The following is a 20577-nucleotide window of genomic DNA, read 5'->3' on the forward strand; positions in this document are numbered from 1 at the left end:
AATAATAAACCAGCCCTACAATGACAACAAACTTATTCCACACTGCGAAATTGTCCCATAAGCTATCGTCATTGTTGAACAAGACATTGGCCTAGTCCATTTCATGTGATGACCTGATGCAAACACTGCTTCATGACCAGACATTGCTTGTATGCCTACATTCCTCTATCACACCATAGTCCAGTACATAAACTACATAGCCACAGTTTTGTTCCTTTTTAGAGAGCGCTCCTTGTTGTAGTTGCAGTCTTCAATAAAAAATGTGTTTGTCATAATTACACTTAGATAACACTACCCCAAGAAAAGTAAATTGCAACTGGCTAGCATAACAATAACAACTGTAGTAGACTTAGATGAGTAATAATAACTCTAATTAATTAATTAAAGAACATACCAGAACCACCACATCCACATCTTGCGCTACCAATACTTCTATCCGAGTTTTGTCTTCTTCATGTGTACTTACTGCGGCACCAACTGCATACACACTAACTAATGACCATTTCATCCAACAGTAGCAACTCACTGAAATCACCTCTCAACCTATTTAGATCGTCTTTGGAAGCAAGAGGAAAATCTCGACTTTTCTTTAGATCAGTTCTTGCAATCAGTGCAACTAACTCATCATTTTCATTTACTATAGGTAGCTTGCCCTTCTTGCTTTCTTGTAGAATGTGATTTGCCTCATCTAGAGAGCAACCATGGTGAGCAATCACAAGATCCCTTCTTGGTGTCATCACCTGCAAAGACAGTGATGTGTAAACAGTAACAACATTCCTTTCTATACATAACGTGTGCAAAAATACTAAAAAGTATAGAATGCCTATAGAAATTTAATCATTACCACCATTCAAATAACTAAAACTGCAAACAACATACGTGATAACAATAATTAACAAGACAACTACCTATCCTCTTAAAGAAGTCTCACGCTAATACAAGTTAGTGTTTAATCAAAATACTAGTTACCGCACTTCCATTCGCACAACAAGTTTTTGCCTAAGCCTGTCAGGAAGAGAGAAATAGGAAAGCATATTTGGGGCGTGTCACATGAGTGCCACCATCTTGGATGATGAAGTAGAAATGTCTTACATGCGCACATGTCTCGCAGTGGCTGAAGAGAACGATGGAAACTATCCGTCCGTACAACTTTGAACCTGTTCGAAATGCTGAAGAATGTCAAGAAGTGAGTCTGGCGGTAGCGACAACCATGACCAAACACATCATATCCCTGATACGCGTACCGAATGAATAGAAAACATCAAATGGTGTACTTGTGGTTTGTGTATCGTCATGCCGAGCATTACAGAATGCATCTGCTGCAAGTAGGTCAATGCTCTGGCTGGAGACTTCATGGCGTAAGATGTGCGACAGCGCAAGACAGTTTTCACACTGTCTGCTTGCACTATAAAGTTCTCCGCACAGCGGTAGGTGGTCATAAACATCTCTCCAGGCTCCTAACAGAACCTCTTATGGCCAGGTATGATTTGAAGCTACGATCACCTTCGTTCTCACCTGCTAGTGCACGGTGTCACAAGTAACCGCATCCTTAGCACGTGCTCAGCCAGTCTTACTGTTAACTCAAATCGATCTATTTCAAGAATGACTGGCTAGTCCTAAGTGCCGGTCAATGACTGAACTAACAGAATCAAAGTTCCCGGATGTATATACTACAATGGTCACTGTGTGTAGGCTTTTGAGACTGGCGGCTTACCGCCAATTTACTCACTGGACTCACGAGAAGTTGGGGAGAGGAGTACGAGTAGTCATACCATTGTGTGTGGTGTCTGCCGTACGCAGAGCGTTTCCAGAAGAGAGTGGGCACTACGTTGCCTTTAAAGATGCTAATGATTCTCAGTGATGTATTACCAAATGAATAAATAGTTGACACAGACAACTGACAGAGTACTTCTAATGGAATCGAGCACTAGTTCGACGTATCATCTCATCTTTGGGAGGCTGTTCATGCCCAGCTATATTTGTGGCTAAGTCCACTGGTGGAGACTTACCTTTGTGGTGTCTGATGGAATTCTGCTCCATTGATCTACTCTTCAGCACAGACATTGAAATTTCGTGAAGGTATTCATATGATTTTGTCTCAGCTATAGGCTTTGCTACCAAGGCTTTGGTAGCTTTTACGAAGTACAACTTTATACTCTTGATTCCTTCACTTGTTGTTGCTTATTCTCAACCAATGTTGTGGATTATGGCCCAGAGCAGCGAGCTGGATTCTTGCCATCATGTCCTTATACCCAAAATGCTGCCATTTAGGACAGTACTTTGTGACAAGTGAGTGGCACACACACACTTCTAGCATGCCTGTGTGACAAAATTTGGTGAGCCTTTTTATGTCTTTCAGTAACGTTTTGTCTAAAACAACCTCTTTTAGGGCCTCATGAGCATCGAAGCCAGGATTTTTCATCACATCCTCGTGTTAGCTCTTCATGTTCACATGCTGTAAACTTGCTAGCACCTTCCCAAGAGTGGACATTTACTATGTGGTGGATAACTGATGTCCAATTTTCAGTAAGTATTTGGGAGTCTCCATCGCAAGACTAAGAAGACCACCACAGGTGATTGGAGATGGACTGGATCCATGGCAGGAGTTTAGTGCATCTCCTAGATTTTCCCTTCTGTGTCAGCTTTTTGCTATTCCTTTAGACACATGCAAAAATCAAATTGGTGGTCTATGTTGAGGTAATTCTTTTTCATGGTAGCTGTAATTAGGATTTGTCTGTCAGTTGCAATTTGTTTGATGCGTAAGCCTTCACCTTGAAGCTTTTGCAGTGAACGTTCAAATGTTTCTCGTTCCATGACAATAGAGTTGGCAACCTCCCTGACTTGAACAAGTTGGAAGTCAAGTATTAGTCCAGTTTCCTGCTCAATGTGAGTGTATGTGCCATATTTTGGCAGAATAGCCAGGACTATCACAGCACCCATCTCCTAGGAGACATAGGGGGTGTCTTTGAACTGTTGAAGAATGGATCTCTGGTGTTTTTCCCAAGAGTCATTTATGACTGGTATGAGGTACGCATCTTGAATTCGATAAAAGGTAGACTCGCTCATTAACTTAAAAACATGGGCAAATTGCGAAATTTTGCAAAGCTTCCACCACAGAGAAGGATTGCATTGGCTGCTAATAAGTTGCCTGCTGGAATGTCCTTGACTAATGGCTGTGAGTTCCAAGTAATGAAATGACCATTGGAGCACTGCAGTGTCACAGTCAACATGCTTCCTTGTGAGTGTTCTGAAGTGCTTTCTACAACTGCTCTGCAGGTTGAACAGAATCAAAGAAGAGTGTGGAAGCAGCTACTGAAAACAAATTATTTTGGTTCTGCTTCTGGTGGTATTTTTTCCCCGTCTAACTGAACTGATGTTACTGATGTGTCTGCAGCAGCTGTATCATTGAAAGGATCGTACTCTAAACCAGTATAAATGCCACGTGATACCTCTCTCTCAGACTCTGTACAGTAAGCAGTAGGACTCCCTGGGTCAGCTGCTAACTATCAAGAATGAAGAGGGATGAAATGCCCTAGAAGCTGAAAAAATGGGAGAGGAGGTTAAACAATATGAATGTTCTTCATTCACAATGTGTGACAGATCGTACTGCGTTGATGCATCACACATTAGAGCTAGAGTGTTTGACTCTGGTATCTCCTGGTCTTCCAATCCTTCAACTTCTTCGTGAGATTCCTCTTTAGCTGCTTTAGATGATGACTGTTCTAGTATATCAGTAACAGCCTGCATATTACAAAAAATTCTTAACTTCCTAGTTCCTAGTTTGTACTATAAAAGTGGGGATTACTTACGTGAACATGCTGTCGTCGCTTGCCTGTCACCCTCACTGATGTACTGCTTACAAAAGAGAAGAGTGTTGGAACAGTGTTGGGCTTCAGGCACACCCTTTGTTTTGTTCCTAAGAGCTCTGCTTGTAAATCTCGCTCAAAGCAGTCGGAGTGGAAGTGCTCCGTACACACGCAACTGTTTGGTGACAAGGGCGGATCCTTCAGACGAAGCTTGTACAACCACTCTTTCAGCAATGGTTTGTTCTTAAGCGGTAATCGATGCAAACCGACACCACACTGTCTGTCCTTATCTTTACTGTTACAGCCATACGCAATGCAATACACCATCCTACGAAGATTTGCCTACGCAGCAATGTACACATGCGTGAAGGTAAGACACTTCTACATCATCATCTAAGATGGCAGTGCGACACGCCCTCAATTTGCCTTCTTGTTTCTCTCTTCCTGACCAGCGTAGGCAAAAACTTGTTGTGCGAATGGAGTTGTGGCAACTAGTACTTTGATTAGACATTAACTTGTAGTACAGTGGGAGTTCTCGTTTAAAGGCTTTCCTAGGTCTTGTTTCTCACTGTAGACTTAAAGGAACATTTCGGCCACATGCGCTAGTAAATTGCGCCCAGCATACACCTTTAATTGTTGGTTACCAACAATCAAATTGAGACATTTGACGCATTTGCAGAACGAGATATGCTTATGTACACTTTTAACTGATTAAATGATAAATTCTATCAGACACGTTTGTAACTTTTTTGATCGGGGCTCCAACTTCTCGAATATCTACCGTAGATCGCAGTTTGCAAAGAGTGCTGTTTGGTTCAGTAGCTGAAACACTTATGCACAACTTACTCATACTTATCAAGCGGTCAACGCTTTTCTAACGCGACGCTGAAGAGGGTTTTCTTGCCATCACGTGTAACATCACATGACATCGACAGCAGTCAGTGAAGCACGGTGGACGCCGAAACAGATCTGGACGCCAATACCACTCGCCTCTTTATCCTTTTAGTTGTGTTCATGTGCGACAGACCACGTATGAACAGCTGTTTCTACCACACACCGAAGGGGGCCCTGTCATAAAAACTGGACTCAACTGTAACTTCACGTTGCAGTTCTTGTCACTTCCATCACAGCATGTCAGTGCATGCAGCCATTGCTTTTTGCTGCAAATTTACGTTAGCGCGCGTCTCTGAAATGTTGCATTAACGCAAATCTCCGAAATGTCTCTTTAAAGAAGCATGCTCACAGTTGCACGTGCTCACTTGAGCTGATTTCAAATGGAACAGCTCTCACATTGTAGCTATGGTAAGTGATATATGTTCAAGTGTCATGGCAAGAAAACCAATTTCAATCGCCAGTAAGCCCTTCCTAGTGCTATTCATGGTTGCACATGTGCAAGGGTCAATGGATGGAAATACCACAAGGCTGTCTATTCAGGCGTTCATCGATGGAGATGGAAGCAATGTAAGCGTTAAACAATGCAAATTTTCAGTGCTCACTGTGAACTGAGTGTGCTTGCTTACTCAAAGGAAACGGTGACTAGAGTAGTAGGTACTACGTATGGGAACGAGATGTGTGCTTTCCAAGTCACAAACATACAGCAAGAAACCCTAATCTGGCTCAAAGTGCCAAGAGCTAGCTAAATCTATACGGTCTATCTACTAGACACACAGTCACTCTAACGCAACCTCTTACTGCAATGTCTTGATCCTTCCAATTCAGGCTATAGAAGACTTCAGTCAGCTTTGCCTGCAGTTTGAATTAGAGTGCCCAACACTTCATAGTTACTGAGTGTTTGAATTAGTATACTTAATTCAAATGCGATGAAATGCACATGCAGTAGCATGAGCATGCCCCTTTAATCATCTCCCTTTACAAACCTCACCATTACGAGTTCCTGACTCATACATTAATAAGCAGTCAATACTTGATGCCTCAAACAGCAACAGTGATATCATTTAATAATAGACGATATTTGTGGGGCGGAGCTTCTACAGCATGCGCAATCTCGATGGTAACATGCACCTTTTGCCGATCTCGCTGTACACAAAGTCCACATTTCCGGGTCTGCTTCTGAACCGTAGATCAACTTGCCGGTTGACTAAGCTTTATAAGTAAGTTCATTACCATTTTGTGCATCTTGTGAGAGACTTTGCCTGCGAAGAGACGTGTAGGAAGCCATTTCTTGAGTATGGCTTCTCGAGGGTAAGAGACTGCTGTTCAAGCTAAAGTCGCCTGATTCACACTCTGAACAGATACACATGGAGTGGAAAGACAGACTACTCATTGCCTAGTAATGGAATTCTTATCAGGTGAAGATTTTGTGGTAGGTGAACCCATTCGGGGTGCCGAATGTGACGCACTGTGTGGCTGAATAGGACTACTTGTTCCCCATCTAGCGTTCTTGAACTGTGGAACTGTGAAACTTTGTATCTCGTCGAACTAGAGTCAGTAAAACTTCGTCTAGCCTATTCAACCCTTCATGGAAGGCGGTGAGCTCATGAGCTTACATTACTTGACGTACCTTGGTCTGATTCTTTGTTTGCTATACAGAGTGATAGTCTTGGCTGCTGGTTCAATCCAACTCCACACTGTATCAAGCACATTTCTCGACACAAAACCTTTGTAAAACTTGACTTTATCATTTAGCAGTGTGTTGAGCGATTCCTTGCAACTCAGACTTTGCAGATGCAAGGTCTTACTCGAGAATTCTAATCTTGTTTTCAACCACTATTTCATTTGCTTGCTGTTCAATTATCCAACGTAAACCATCAGCTTCAGCCTCAGTGACATTTTCGTCAATCAACATCATCACTCGACTATAGACATGTCTTAATCAACTGCACCTGCGGATGAGGTAGAACAGCCTCTGCTTTCTGATTCAGTAGACATTACACCTATGGAATAGCTAGTACGTGTGTGTTGCGTTACTTTAGACATAACTGTTGCTGGAACTTGTAGGCTGGCAGCGCTAATAAACAGACTGTAGTGTAAGTGTACTGTACTCTGGTCCGCCTCAGCACATATCGAGTGCAAGTTATCACAGTAACATCTTCGACTTGGCCAATCACATCTATACAGAAGCAAGCTAGACTGCCCAGAAACAACGCAGAACGTCCTACATGTTGGTTACCCCAAATGGGTTCCCAGGTGGCATAATTTCACTCGCTAAAACTAATCTAATCCATCACTGACAATGAGTAGTCTGTGCCTCCACTCTACATGTATCTGTTCAGAGTGTGAATCAGGCATCTTCAGCTTGAACAGCAGTCTCTTACCCTCAAGAAGCCGTACTCAAGAAATGGCTTCCTACGCGTCTCTACGCAGGCAAAGTCTCTCACAAGATGCACGAAATGGTAAGTAGTGAACTTACTTACAAAGCCTAGTCAATGGCAAGATGATCCACAGTCCAGAAGCAGACCCGGAAACTTGGACTTTGTGTACAGCGGGATCGGCGAAAAGTGCGTGTTACCCTCAAGATTGTGCATGTTCTAGAAGCTCCGCCCCAAATATTGCCTGTATAACTATTACTACTTAGCAATTAGAAAAATAGTAAGCTAAATTTAATCTACTAGTATATGCCTAGTGACCCATAAGCCTGCCATATTACTAAAGTCTCCTTTGTTTTGAAGTTTGCTACACCAGTACATGAATATAAAACATACAAACCAGCAAGAGAAATCAACAGGCAAACTACTAGATGCAGACAACACTGTACCTTTGATGCCTGCATAACCCAACACAAGGCTTTTCTTCCCTGTCATATCTAGCCCTGCAAAACTTTTGAGCCTTCCTGACATCATCATAACGAGTCTTAACACATTTATAAATGCTGGTATACATTCACGGGGTGCCTAGAAATGTCTGCACAGTTGGTCAACTCTCTGAGCTTTACCACATTCTCCGTTATCAAGGCACAATACAAGAAAACCCAAATATTGTTCACTTAGCTCTTTGTCATCACTATGTGAGCCTCGGACAAGCCTTCCACAAGTCCCTGTAAAAGCTAAAAAGAGCGGGAGGGCTGTAGCACAACATTAGTAGCCTAGTCCAAAGAAAGAAAATCAACATGTCAACACGTGTCTTGTTCTTCTTGTTTCTTGTTCCAACTATTACTGTGCAATATGGTGCATAAAGAGATTAGGTTCGACAGATAAGTAAAACAATTTATTAATTAATAAATAATTGTTCTTTGTTACTACAGCACAAGACTAAATGAATTATGCATAAATCTTGAAATATTTTAGCAAGCCAAAGGAATAAGAATCTGTCACCTCACTATAACATTGTAGCCAGCAGCAAGTTATTGCCTTAAAAGAAAACTTAAATAATAATTAACAGTCCACTAACCTCTTCTACAGGAGTCACTGATCTATCTTTTCCAATTAAATCAATATCACGAGCTGCAATTAGACCCAGTAGTTTGCCATTGACATCACCAGTATCTATAGTAATTATAAAATCACCGAACAGATACTCGTCAGTTCCAGTGCTTAAAAGCAACTCACCAGTCACAGGAATACCGCAGAATCCACGCTCTTGTTTAATTCTATAGACATCTGACACTGTCTTATTAGGGGAAAGCACAACAGGATCCACAATGAACCCTTGTTTGTACTTCTATAACATAAAAAACTCATCACAGCCACTAATAAAGGAATTAAATCAATAAACTAATAACTCAACAAACAATTGCAAAGCGGAGAGGAAGTGAAATCAAGCGAAGGAAAAAAGGAAAGGAATGAGAGAAAAAGAAGAGAAAGAAGAGAAAAAGAGAGAAACAAGAGATATATATAACAAGAATTCTTACCTTGACACTACGAGCTTGAGATGCTTGAAATTCAGGAGGACAGTTGTGATGTAAGATACCAATACCACCCATCAACTAATGTCGCAATACATGTAACTTCAATATACATCTGCTGCATAACCATACGTGGACACATACTGCCATAGCAATTGCCATGTTTGCCTCTGTAACAGTGTCCATTGGAGAACTCACAAATGGAGTTTTCAATGAAATATGCTTTGTCAATGGAGATGACAAATCCTGTATATAGTCCATGTGGGTGACAAAATTAGCACTAAATTAAGTAAAGATAACACACCACTTCATCAGTTGTAAAATTGATAAATCCTGGGAGTAGAATGAAGTCACTAAACCAAAACATACATCCTAAGACAAGTGACACAGATGTGTTTTGCACTTCTCCTACTCACAATTCAATCTCTACGTTATTTCATTACTAACAAAAAGGCTACGCCCATTTACCTGATTTTCTAAAAGAATAAGTTATCTTAAACAAAGCAATTGTAATAACTAAGTTCAACAATCACACAAGACCGTATTTCTTCGAATAAACACCGCGGCGTATATTTAGATAGTGCTCCAACTTTGGCAATTAAAGGAGGGCGGCATTTATTCGAAGGCAACTATTATTTGTTAAAGGCTCTCTGTCCTTGCTTTAGGAGTGTCATGCAGGTTTGCACCTTTTCAAGATAACAACCTTTAATTTACTGGTACACATTTCACAATTTGATACATCATATGATGAAACAGTATCCGAGTAGTCTAAAGAAATGTTTGCCTCACGTATACCTCCGAAGAATTCGTACAATTTTTACGAGCAATAGATGAAATGCAGCATTTATTCGAGAGTGGCTTTTATATTTTATCTGTACTCTCAGCTGCGGCATTTAAACAAGGGCGGTGTTTATTCAAGGGCAACGTTTCATCAAAGTAATTCTAAATGTCTGCTTACACTGGGGGTGCATTCGTTTCGCCAATTTCAACCATTACGGAATACTGGGAATACAAGAATAATCGTTCAATTTGCATTCCGGAAATGATTGGTTTACTATTCCGAGTAGACCACTTCGTCAACAGGTTTGCTTGGTTTATAGGGTTACTAGAGGTATAAGAACAGAAGGAATATCTGTTCATTTTGGCAAAACCACAAACCATACATGCGCATTGCCATTGCCATTGCCATTGCCATACTGCCAAATGGCGCAACTCTTGGAATCGTGAGAAAGTCAGCCAAACTCGTATTCTACAACTGATTATCCACCTAGCTATTATTTCCACCTCCTAACTCAAGGTCACCCCACATCGTCAGATGGTGATCCCCATGCAAGATCAGTGTTAACTGGTTAACCATCATAAAATTTCTACCACTAGATTTAATGCTACAGAAAGAAACGCAGCGGTACAAAGTACAGAAACTACTGCACACAACTCACACTTCAACAACACACCCCACATTCTGGAAAGTGGCAGTTTGAGTTGAATGAGTGTTCGATTTAGAATGACCATTCTCTTAAGTCTTTATTACAGAATGGTTGGAATACGCAAATCGAATGCACCGCTGGATCCTGCTAAACTGACCAAACAGTAAGAGAGAGAATATGCAGTATGATTCACTGCAAACTAGTCCAACAGAATACTGTTGTGAGACACGCAACAGTTTGCTTACTAGCATCTTAATTAGAATCCTAGTCGCACAAGAGCTTGAAAGTAAACTGTATAACGCAAGTCTCGATCTCACAACAGTCTCCAGTAAACCTTGTTACATTGATCTGCAATACCAGACAACTCAGTACATAATAACGTAATGTACTGTATTTCTTCGATCAAATGCCACCCTCGTTTAAATGCCACCCTCGTTTAAATGCCACAGCTGAGAGTACAGATAAAATATAAACGCTACCCTTGAATAAATGCCGCATTTCAACGAATTCCAATAGATCTAGCAACATCTATTGCTTGAGGTTCGAAGAAAAATCAGACTTCTTCGGAGGCATAGTGAAACAGACGTTTTTTAGACTACCCAGATACTGTTTCACCACATGAGGTCTCAAATTGTGAAATGCATACAGTATTGTAAGGGTAGTTCTCCAGTATTGAAAGTGTTAATTGTTCTATAAAAAGGTGTCATCCTTTAGCATGTACACGTACACACTCCTAAAGCACGTACAGAAAACCATTAACAAATAAACGGCGCCCTCGAATAAACGCCACCCTTGTTTAGATGGTGCAGTTAACACCCTAGCTAAAACGTAAACGCTGCGGTGTTTAATTAATTGAAGAAATACAGTCTAAGTATGATGCAAATTGAGTTTGAGAGAGGAGAATTCAGCTGTGGCAATCATGAATGCAGTTGCCAAAAAACTTGTGGCAGCCACACGTCACACGCGTAGAGATCTGGTATACCTTCCGTCAATTAGGCACAGCACACCTGACAGTTTGAAGTCCGGAAATTTGTCTCAACTAGACTGCACGAACTAGCGATAGATGAATTTAAAAACTTTTGTCGAAACGTTTGTCAGGGATCAACTCAATCTACGCCAAAAAATTGCGCTACCCTCTACTACCGATGCAATTACCACTTGCACATCATCTGCATAGAATATCTCACTTGTACGTCAGTCCGCTACCCGACGTTACAAGTTGCGCTCCTGTTAGTCCGTCCTCTGGCGTGTATTTCGATCCGGCGATGAGATGCTCGGCCATAGCACACTAGAACCTAAACCAGAAAGCACATTACACGTAGGATACACTGAAGAATAAGAGGTTGTCACTACAAACAGCGGTGAACGCTGACTCCGTCCCACATAAAATTAGCAAAAAAAGAAAGCATAAGTTCCAGGATACTCTAATGAGAAAACATATATTATGCCCTCGGTGTCCCAAACACTAAGGTATACTGCTAGTAGTACTAAGTTAGTAGATGTACACAGTGTATACAGAAATATTATATGAGAACGGAATGGTAAAGGCATATCCTGAATAGCTAATGCATCTCTTTGCCTATGTATCATAGCCTCGAATTTCCAGACCAGAGACGCGCGAACTCTAGTCTGGACCAAGTCGATACTAAAATGATTTCTGAAGTATTTATCAATAGCGATGCTAAATGGTGTGTAACAGGACAGGATCGTTTTACCTAGATCAACATATCATTTGTAAATGCCATGAGATCTCACGAAGAAAGAGATGTCTGCCGTGTTTGCAGCTATATCTTGGTAGACGGCATGCAACGACGACTCTTTGATTCTTCGGCAGACCGCTAGCTAGTCTAACCGCTCGACTAGCGAGACTACCGCTCGACCAGTTGTCAAAGGTGATAGTCTGGCGACGCTGCTGTGCATGTCCTGTCACCGCAAGCTTGAAAATATCAAAGAACTGAAGCTGAAACTAAGATGTATACGTGCAGAGTCTAATCATTGTTCTGGCATGTAGAGTTTAGTCATTGTTCTGGCGTGCACTTAGCCGCCCACAAGGATTTCACACGCGCGCAATCAGTGCTAAAAGTGCACTTAGCATAACCAATTACTGCTAAGCCAATCAGAATTTACAACCGAGATTCGGGTTGTAGAAGCTGATTGGCTTAGAAGGGCTATTTCCGAAATCATTTTAGTATCGACTTACTCCAGACTAGAGTTCGCGCGCTTCCCGCGCTCTCTGGTCTGGAAGTTCGAGGCTACTCTTTGTCGTACCGTACTGTGATGCAACTATTGGATACAAACACTCTAATTAATTAATGTTTTATAACATCTAAGACTCATGCATGCACAAATACACATGCACATGCATGAGCTGGAGGTGTTTAGCGGTAACATCCTCACCCCACTTTGACCAAAAACCTACACTCTGGATCTAAAAGCTACGAACACATGCCTATGTCCAAATGACAAATATCTACCGTAAATAGTATAAAAAAATATAAATACACTAAGAGTATCTGTAGACCGTCAGCCACTAGAAAGTAATCTGAAAACTACAGGAGTTCATACCTGTCAACATTTCATGACAAACCCACTAGCCATGCACGTGCATACAGTGCATTTCATCCTTTCTATCATTGTAGGGCTACTCCAAACATTCATTTGAATGAATTTCAAACGTATCCATATCCGGAAACTCAAGTTGACATTTTGGACATTGGACAGTTTCAATTGTGCTATAGTCCTGTTGGTGTCTTCGTATAGAAAGTCCAGGAGACTCAAAAGACTTCCCTTCGCGTATTAGACTACACCGTCAATGTCTAAGCTCTTGCAGTCTTTCATTGCCTTGACTGTTGATTTCTTCCTTCAATCTCAAATTTTCATCTTGCAATTGCAGCAAAGTTTGGTGAACTTCTGACAGCTGGTTTTCAATATTCTCCTTATTTTTGTTAGCCAGCAATCTTTCTTTGCATTCAGCTTCAAAGTCCAACGAAACACACTTGCCTAAAAACACAAGCGTTCATTAACTAGATTACTCAATCCTTTGATCCATTACTAGTAGTCAAATTTCTAATTTGATAATGCAAACTACAGTTACTGATGCCTACTAAATACTGATTAACGTTACTGATGTAATGTACTTATAGTATAACAGAAGTTTGGATATCAAAGCTCTTACATCGATCACCCTGAAGGTATACGTATTGCTGTACATACTAATATTTTGAAAACAATTGACACATCTTCACATCTAGGCTAGCTAGTACATGATTAACGTTATGCGTATGTACACTCCTGCTAAAACGTTTGATTCAATCAGGTGCTGGTAAAATTACACTTTCTAATAAAATTGTCTAACTAAGACAGTGCCTCTATGCTATTCCAACGTTGTCCACAAATTCACCCATGACAATCTACAATTTCAAATGAGATTCTCATCATCCTATATGATCATACATCTAGATACTCTTGTAAAACTGTTAGCGTTCTTCAAGCATGTTTCTAATGATTTACTTGGCAAAAGCTAGTGTTTGACCTGTGGTGTAGAACAATAAGGCCAATGAAATTGGACCTTAATTTAAACTCAAAATGCATTTTCCGTTATATCTAGAAAACCTAAAGTGACTAGACTAGACATACATCTAGCTCACCTTTATCACTTTACAGCAATAGATATATTTAAAATGCAATTAACTAGTGATGCGACGCATATTATCCATCTAAACAAATTACATCAAATGAAAGCTAGATGGTACACTAGTATGCAGAAAAGCATTACTTGATCTTGTAACATCTGTGTTTCAGCGCCTAATCTTTCCATTTCAGTGTCCTTTCCAGCACTGCTTCCTCAACTGCAACAAGTTGCAACTCAGTCCGCTCAAGCTTCTGACAAGTTTGCCATAGCTCTTGATCTACTTCCTTAATCATACAAAAAAAACTATACCAAGCCATTATTAATTTATAAAAAATGTTACCTCCTTTTTACGCTGAAGTGCTTGCAATCTTTCCATAGCTTCCTGATAGTTGTGTAAAGCCATACCTTTCTCAGAAAGGGCAGTTTCATGAGCATACTGAAGCTGATGATATTCTTCACTAGAAATTAAAGTGAAAAGCATCACTTAAGTTCAGTATAGGTTATTGTATGATTAGCGTGCTATATGGCTTTAAGATGCCTAACCAGGACCGCCATGACGAGGGGTGGAGTTTATCATCCGAGGCAAAGCCAAGAGCTATAACCCCACTCTGAGTGCTGTTAAAAGCCATATAGCATGCTAATCACAAGATAATTTATACCGTGATCACAAGATCTGTACATATGTGAGAGTACGATTAGCAAGTACCTTGTTGCACAGTTGTTGTGCAATACATCATATAACCATCTAAGCACGTGCTCGTGATTGGTTGCACATCACGTGACCATGGTATAACCTACTTTATACAATATTACACACCGCACATTGGCATTAGCCTCGTACTAAAACCCTCTCGTGCTGTCATGGCCGGTACATACGGAAACAGGCCACGACAGTGCAAGAGGGTCTGGTGCAAAGCTACATTGACATGCAAAGTCAGCTTACACTTGACGCAGTCTCACTTCTTCATGCTGTCTCAAATTTCAGTTTTGACAAAATAAAGGGTTTGTAAGGTATAATTCAGTTCGTCCTGAAGACGTTTGTTTGTATCTGACATAGTAGCAAGATCGTGTTCTAATTACACTTTACCAGTACACTCCTTGTCTCGTTCTTTCATAGCATCATGTAATTCCTGCTGTAAACTCTTCAGTTCTTCCCTATAAGCAGCAAGTTCTTCTTGCAGCAATGATTTTTGCTCGAGTGCAGCATAAAGTTTTTCATTCATTCTGACAGATTGCTTTTGTTCCAGTTCCTTAATTAATTGTTTGTTGCAAGTTTTCATTTTCAGCTTTCAACAATGTAACAAGTTTTTGTCTTGGTTTTGGAATAGGAACAGAGAGTTCTCTAATATTGGGTTGGCTTTGATGTTGTGCTTCCAATTCTGTAACCACCATGTCATATTTTACAGATATATCCCTATTAGCTATCATCGTTTTCTCTACCGTCTTTTTCATCCCCTTCTCTGATTGTAGATCTAACTGCAACTTCTGAAGACTCTCATTAGCAAATTGTGACTTTGTTTCATATTCGTTTTTATATGTAGCTATATCTATGTTTCTGAGACCCCATGATCAGCAACTGCTGACTTAGTATGGCTACGGATCCTTGTGACTCCTCATCAACTCTAGCTGCCACAGCTGAAGTAGACTGTTGCCCTGTCTCCATCTGTTGAACACTGAGTTGAAACTGCAAATATTCCTGTTCATTCTTACGTTTTAGATTATGTTCAACCAGACTCGTTCTTCCTCTCTTGTCATTTCACTAATATGAGACAACAAAGATGCGTGTTGCTTTCGAAGTATTATCAGTTCGCTTTCAGCAGATTTCCTTTCAGTTTCAATCCGTAAAAGCTGTCTTTTAGTCAAAAGCAATTGTAACCTTACATGTTCCAGTTGCTCAGCAACTAGTTTATACCGTTCTTGCCACCAAACGACTGATTTGTGCTCAGCGCTAGCAAGACTGTTTTGTTGGCAATCACGATTCTCTAACAACTGTTGTTCTGCCTTACCTTGAATTGATTCGAAATCGATATCACCTGGCGTTTGCCATTTCTGTCCACCACAGTCATCTCCTGCCATGAACCAGTAACGTACGTGGCAAATTGTTGTAAGTGCGCGTGCGTAGACTTAGAGTATCCTAGCAATCAACGCAAAACCAGAAATTTGTGTAACCCTAAAATATTGTGCGAATTTGCATGCCCCAAACGTGCGCTTCAAAAACTCCTTGCGGTTTAATTTGTGCGATATCAAGACAGCTCGAATATCTACGTAGTAGATTAAGCAAGGGCGTCACAACAGCACTAGATGCAGTGCTATGAGTACTGTATATCAATATCAGATTTTCAGCATGTGTCAGAAAAGTTCTTTGGGAGAAGCTTGTATGTTTACTGATGCGTAGCTCCAAATCCTCATCTTTGACAATTGACTTGTCACTTCCACTGAATCCAGGTACAGTATGACATGTAATGTAATCAGATTCACTATCCCGTATGTGTAATCGGAAATAGATCAGAACGATTCTGACTGTCACGAAGAGCACAGCTGTAACCGTTATCTTACATGGTGTCAGGAGGAAAGAACCGACAACAGCATGGCAGAAGGACTGAAACCGCCTCAAGCATTCACAACCACACTGGAAGCAGCCAAAGAATGGCCACAGTGGCGGGACCATTTTACATTCTACATGACAGCAACAAAGAAGGACAAAGAAGACGAGAAAACGAAAGTCGCAATACTACTCACGGCAATGGGAGGGGAAGCCATCTCCGTCTACCGAACATTCACTTGGGCCGCAGACGGCGACGAGGACAAACTGGACTGCGTCATTAGAGCGTTCAACAACTACTTCAAGCCTAAAAGTAATGAAATCTACGAAAGATTCCTGTTCCTGCAGAGGAAACAACAACCGAATGAGCCCTTCGACAGCTTTTACACAGATTTGCTGCGCCTGGTGGAAACCTGCGGATATCACCAAGAGGAGAAAACGAAGATCATCCGGGACCAGATTGTAATCAATATCACCGCAGACAACGTCCGCGAGAAACTGTTGGCAGAATCTGACCTAACCCTAACCAAAGCTGTAGACATGTGCAGGTCAATGGAAGCGACAACCCGTTACATTGCCAGTATGACATCAACCGCCACAGCCTTGAAAGAATGCGTCACCGACGCGGCGGCGGTACACATGGTGAAAGCCATGAAGCAGCGCCCTTGCCACTACTGCGCGACAAACCACAAACCAAAAAACTGCCCAGCATGGGGAAAACAATGCAAATATTGCGGCATTATGAATCACACGGCGGAAGCATGCAAAAAGGCAGAAAAGGACAGACTAGCCCGACGACAAACAACAAAGGAGACGGCCAATGCGATATCGCCACAACGAGCCACACCAGACACACCAGAGAACGAGGAGAGAGACCATTTCGCTTACTGCACCGGTACCACGACACAAACCAGTAAAACAAAGGCTAAAGTCTGGAACATAATACTGGACATAGGAGGGAGAGGTTTGAAAGCCAAAATCGACACAGGTGCAACGTGCAACATACTGCCATTCACTGCTTACCGCGTCCTCTGTGCTAGCCCTCCCACGCCAACAGAAGTTCAGCTAACAGCATACGGAGGAACAAAATTAGATGTCTGTGGGAAAACAACCATGGAGGCAACATTTCAAGGAGTCACCCGCAGGATGGAATTCATCATAGTACGAGAGAACGTGGAGACGCTCATAGGATTGCCTTCCATCACTGACTTGGGACTAATACAACAGACCCTAGCAGTGGATGCAACAGGGGACACACCCACAGCTATATCAGAGTTCAAAGATGTCTTTAAAGGACTGGGACGACTACCAGGAGAGTACAGCATCAAACTAAAGACAAATGCACAACCAGTCATCCAACCAGCCAGAAGAGTTCCATTTAGGTACAGGCAGGAACTGAAGTCACAACTGGATGAAATGGAGAAACAAGGCATCATAGCCAAAGTAACAGAGGCTACTAATTGGGTCAGTCCCATAGTCCTTGTAACAAAGCCAGGTAAAGACAAACTAAGGATATGCATTGATCCAGGAGCGTTGAACAAGGCTATACAAAGGGAGCACTATCAATTGAAAACACCCGAAGAGATATTCGGCACGTTGGCAGGCTCACAATATTTCTCAACCCTAGATGCTACATCTGGTTTTCTACAGATTGCCCTAGACAAGGAAAGTAGCTACTTGACAACAGTGGCAACTCCTTTTGGGCGCTACCGGTATTGCCGACTACCTTTCGGAATCAGCTCTGCCCCAGAAGTGTTTCACAGAATAGTGACAGAATCCTTTGCAGACATACCTGGGGTACACACCTATGTGGATGACATCCTTGTATCAGGCTGTAGCGTAGAGGAGCACGACAAACGCCTTCAGATGGTCCTCGAAAGGTGTAGGGAGCTGAACCTTAGACTCAACCGATCCAAATGCCAGTTCAGAAAGACTGAATTAAAGTATCTGGGACATGTGCTTACATCAGAAGGGATAAAACCTGACCCAGAAAAAGTCGAGGCCATTGAGCAATTCCCAAAGCCACAGTCCAAGACAGATGTTTCAAGACTCCTGGGCCTGGTTACATATTTGTCGAAATTTTGTCCTACTTTGGCTGAGACAGCCAGCCCACTGCGACAGCTAACACAGCAGGAGACTGCATGGGTGTGGGACTCCGTTCACGACCGCACCCTACAGCATGTGAAAGATCTAGTGACAAAGGCCCCAGTACTACGACTTTTTGATCCAGCATTACCAGTGAGACTAACTGTGGACGCATCACAACATGGGTTGGGAGCAGCTGTTATTCAAGAGGGGCACCCAGTAGAATACGCGTCAAGAACAATGTCCAGCATACAACAGAAATATGCACAAATAGAGAAGGAAATGCTTGCCATCCAGTTTGGACTAACAAGATTCCATCAGTATGTGTATGGACAAGATGTCATAGTGGAGACTGACCACAAGCCACTACTTGGAATACTGAAAAAGCCCCTTGCTGAAGTCAGTCCTAGGCTTCAGAGAATGCGCCTACGATGTCTCAAATACAACTACACGCTAGAGCACCATTCCGGGAAAGAAATGGTCCTGGCCGATTCTCTGAGCAGAATGCCATCTACAACACCCTATACAGACTATGATGAACTAACAGAAGAGCAAATCGACTCCGTCACAGAGCAAATCATTCCCACACCACTTGGACGTGAAAGATGTACGGAAGCGACCAGACAAGACCCTACAATGCAGGCACTCATCACTTACATACACACAGGATGGCCACCTACAAGGAGGAGTGTCCCGGGTCCAATCAAACCGTACTGGAATGTGAGACACGACCTAACAGAGAAAGACGGCATTGTCCTCAAAGGAAGCCAAGCTGTCGTCCCTGTGACAATGCGCAAAACGGTGATGAACAGTATACATGAGGGACACTATGGAATAGTGAAGTGTATAGAAAGGGCCAAGACGTCAGTGTACTGGCCGGGCTACACCAATGAAATACATGACATGGTAGCGAGTTGCAGCAAATGCCAAGAAAATCGAAGCCAGAACCCAAAGCCAGACACTAAACCTCATGATGTTCCACACTACCCCTACCAGAAAGTGGGAACAGACTTGTTTGAACTACAAGGGGAACATTACCTACTTACCATCGATTACTACAGCAAATGGGTGACCATAGATCACCTCCAGTCAACGAAAGCAGCTGATGTGATAACTATCCTAGACAAGCATTTTGCCAATTTTGGAATACCAGAAACAATATTCTCGGACAACGGGCCACAATACGCCAACGAAGAATTTCGCAAGTTCTCCAGGAAGCTGGGATTTCAACACACCACATCCAGTCCAGGCTACCCAGCCAGCAATGGCCAAGCGGAAAGAGGTGTCCAAACAGTCAAGAAAATGATGGCCAAGATGTTGGAGGAGGGCCGTACAATCAATGACGCTCTAAGAGTCCTTAGAAACACACCAATAGGAGGAGACCTGCCTACTCCTGCCATCCTGCTACAGGGGAGACACCTCCGAACCCAACTAACAATAAATACTGAGACTCTGGTTCCACATAACATGGATGCAGACAAGACCAGACAAAAACTAATCGCCCACCAATCCCAATATGCGTTCTATGGAGCCACAGGAAACACAACGAACTCACCTCTGCTTCCTGATGAAAGCGTAAGGACAATGAGAGGAAAAAAATGGGTACCAGCAAAAGTCATTGGACACCACACAGAGCCCCAATCCTACATCCTCAGACTAGCAAATGGACGGACAGTGAGAAGAACTAGAACACACATAAACAGGACAACAGAAGTGTGGGATGACAACACAATGTTCGCTAAGTACACTCCGACGGGACAACAAACAAACACCAGCCTGTCAGAAGGACAACCACCAAATCAACCTGAAGAGACAAACGTACTGCCAGACACGGAGATCAGATCTCCGAATACAGAAAGCCCTCCAAAATCTGCCAAGTCCCCAACTGCACCTGCAAGTCAACCTGCAGTCAAAACAACAAGGCTGGGGAGGATCTCAAGACCACCACGACGCCTACTGGAGGACTACACTACGTAATTAGCAACCATTGCTTGACACTGCACTTTTGAGTTGAAGTCACCCAGAGACAGATAGATGACATGTAATGTAATCAGATTCACTATCCCGTATGTGTAATCGGAAATAGATCAGAACGATTCTGACTGTCACGAAGAGCACAGCTGTAACCGTTATCTTACACAGTACACGTACTGTACATATAGATGGTGGTAGTGGTATGGTGTTGTAGGTATAGCTATGCAGCCCCTACCACTTTGAAAAGAGCTTGGTATGAGACTGTTTACTCTTTCATGAAAACTGACAAAACAAGTTGTCTTGGTAACAAC

At 42.1% G+C, this 20577-nt stretch overlaps 2 protein-coding genes and 1 long non-coding RNA gene across 6 annotated transcripts in view; 1 reads left to right on the forward strand and 2 right to left on the reverse strand.

Moving 5' to 3' along the window:
* Positions 1-11455, reverse strand: part of LOC134195341 (inosine-5'-monophosphate dehydrogenase 2-like) — a 24594-nt gene extending 13139 nt beyond the window's left edge. The window contains exons 1-9 of one of the 3 annotated variants that reach the window (XM_062664355.1): positions 11392-11455; positions 11222-11329; positions 8912-8960; positions 8752-8853; positions 8614-8688; positions 8312-8423; positions 8154-8248; positions 536-740; positions 395-477 (exon numbers count right to left, since the gene is read on the reverse strand). In XM_062664355.1, coding sequence (XP_062520339.1) covers positions 395-477; positions 536-740; positions 8154-8248; positions 8312-8423; positions 8614-8688; positions 8752-8853; positions 8912-8960; positions 11222-11316 — 816 coding nt within the window. In that variant the 5' untranslated portion in view covers positions 11317-11329; positions 11392-11455. Of the gene's footprint in view, positions 1-394; positions 478-535; positions 741-8153; positions 8249-8311; positions 8424-8613; positions 8689-8751; positions 8854-8911; positions 8961-11221 lie in introns of all 3 variants that reach the window. The other 2 variants (XM_062664356.1, XM_062664357.1) reach the window with 2 other exon arrangements.
* Positions 11456-12320: 865 nt separating this feature from the next.
* On the reverse strand, positions 12321-14730 carry LOC134195869 (uncharacterized). Of its 2 annotated transcripts, XR_009972446.1 has the most exons (5): positions 14609-14702; positions 14006-14462; positions 13810-13949; positions 13682-13750; positions 12321-13034 (listed from the first exon to the last, which is right to left on the reverse strand). It is a non-coding gene; the product is annotated as an uncharacterized LOC134195869 (long non-coding RNA). The 2 variants fall into 2 exon arrangements; XR_009972445.1 differs by having other exon boundaries at positions 14006-14730.
* A 1522-nt stretch (positions 14731-16252) lies between these two features.
* Positions 16253-20484, forward strand: LOC134195432 (uncharacterized protein K02A2.6-like). The gene has a single exon (XM_062664455.1). It carries the CDS (start codon positions 16253-16255, stop codon positions 20267-20269), a length of 4017 nt encoding a protein of 1338 aa, XP_062520439.1. The 3' UTR covers positions 20270-20484.
* Positions 20485-20577: the final 93 nt, after the last annotated feature.

The sequence above is a fragment of the Corticium candelabrum genome, chromosome 20, assembly GCF_963422355.1.
Source record: "Corticium candelabrum chromosome 20, ooCorCand1.1, whole genome shotgun sequence".
NCBI classification, from domain to species: Eukaryota; Metazoa; Porifera; class Homoscleromorpha; order Homosclerophorida; family Plakinidae; genus Corticium; species Corticium candelabrum.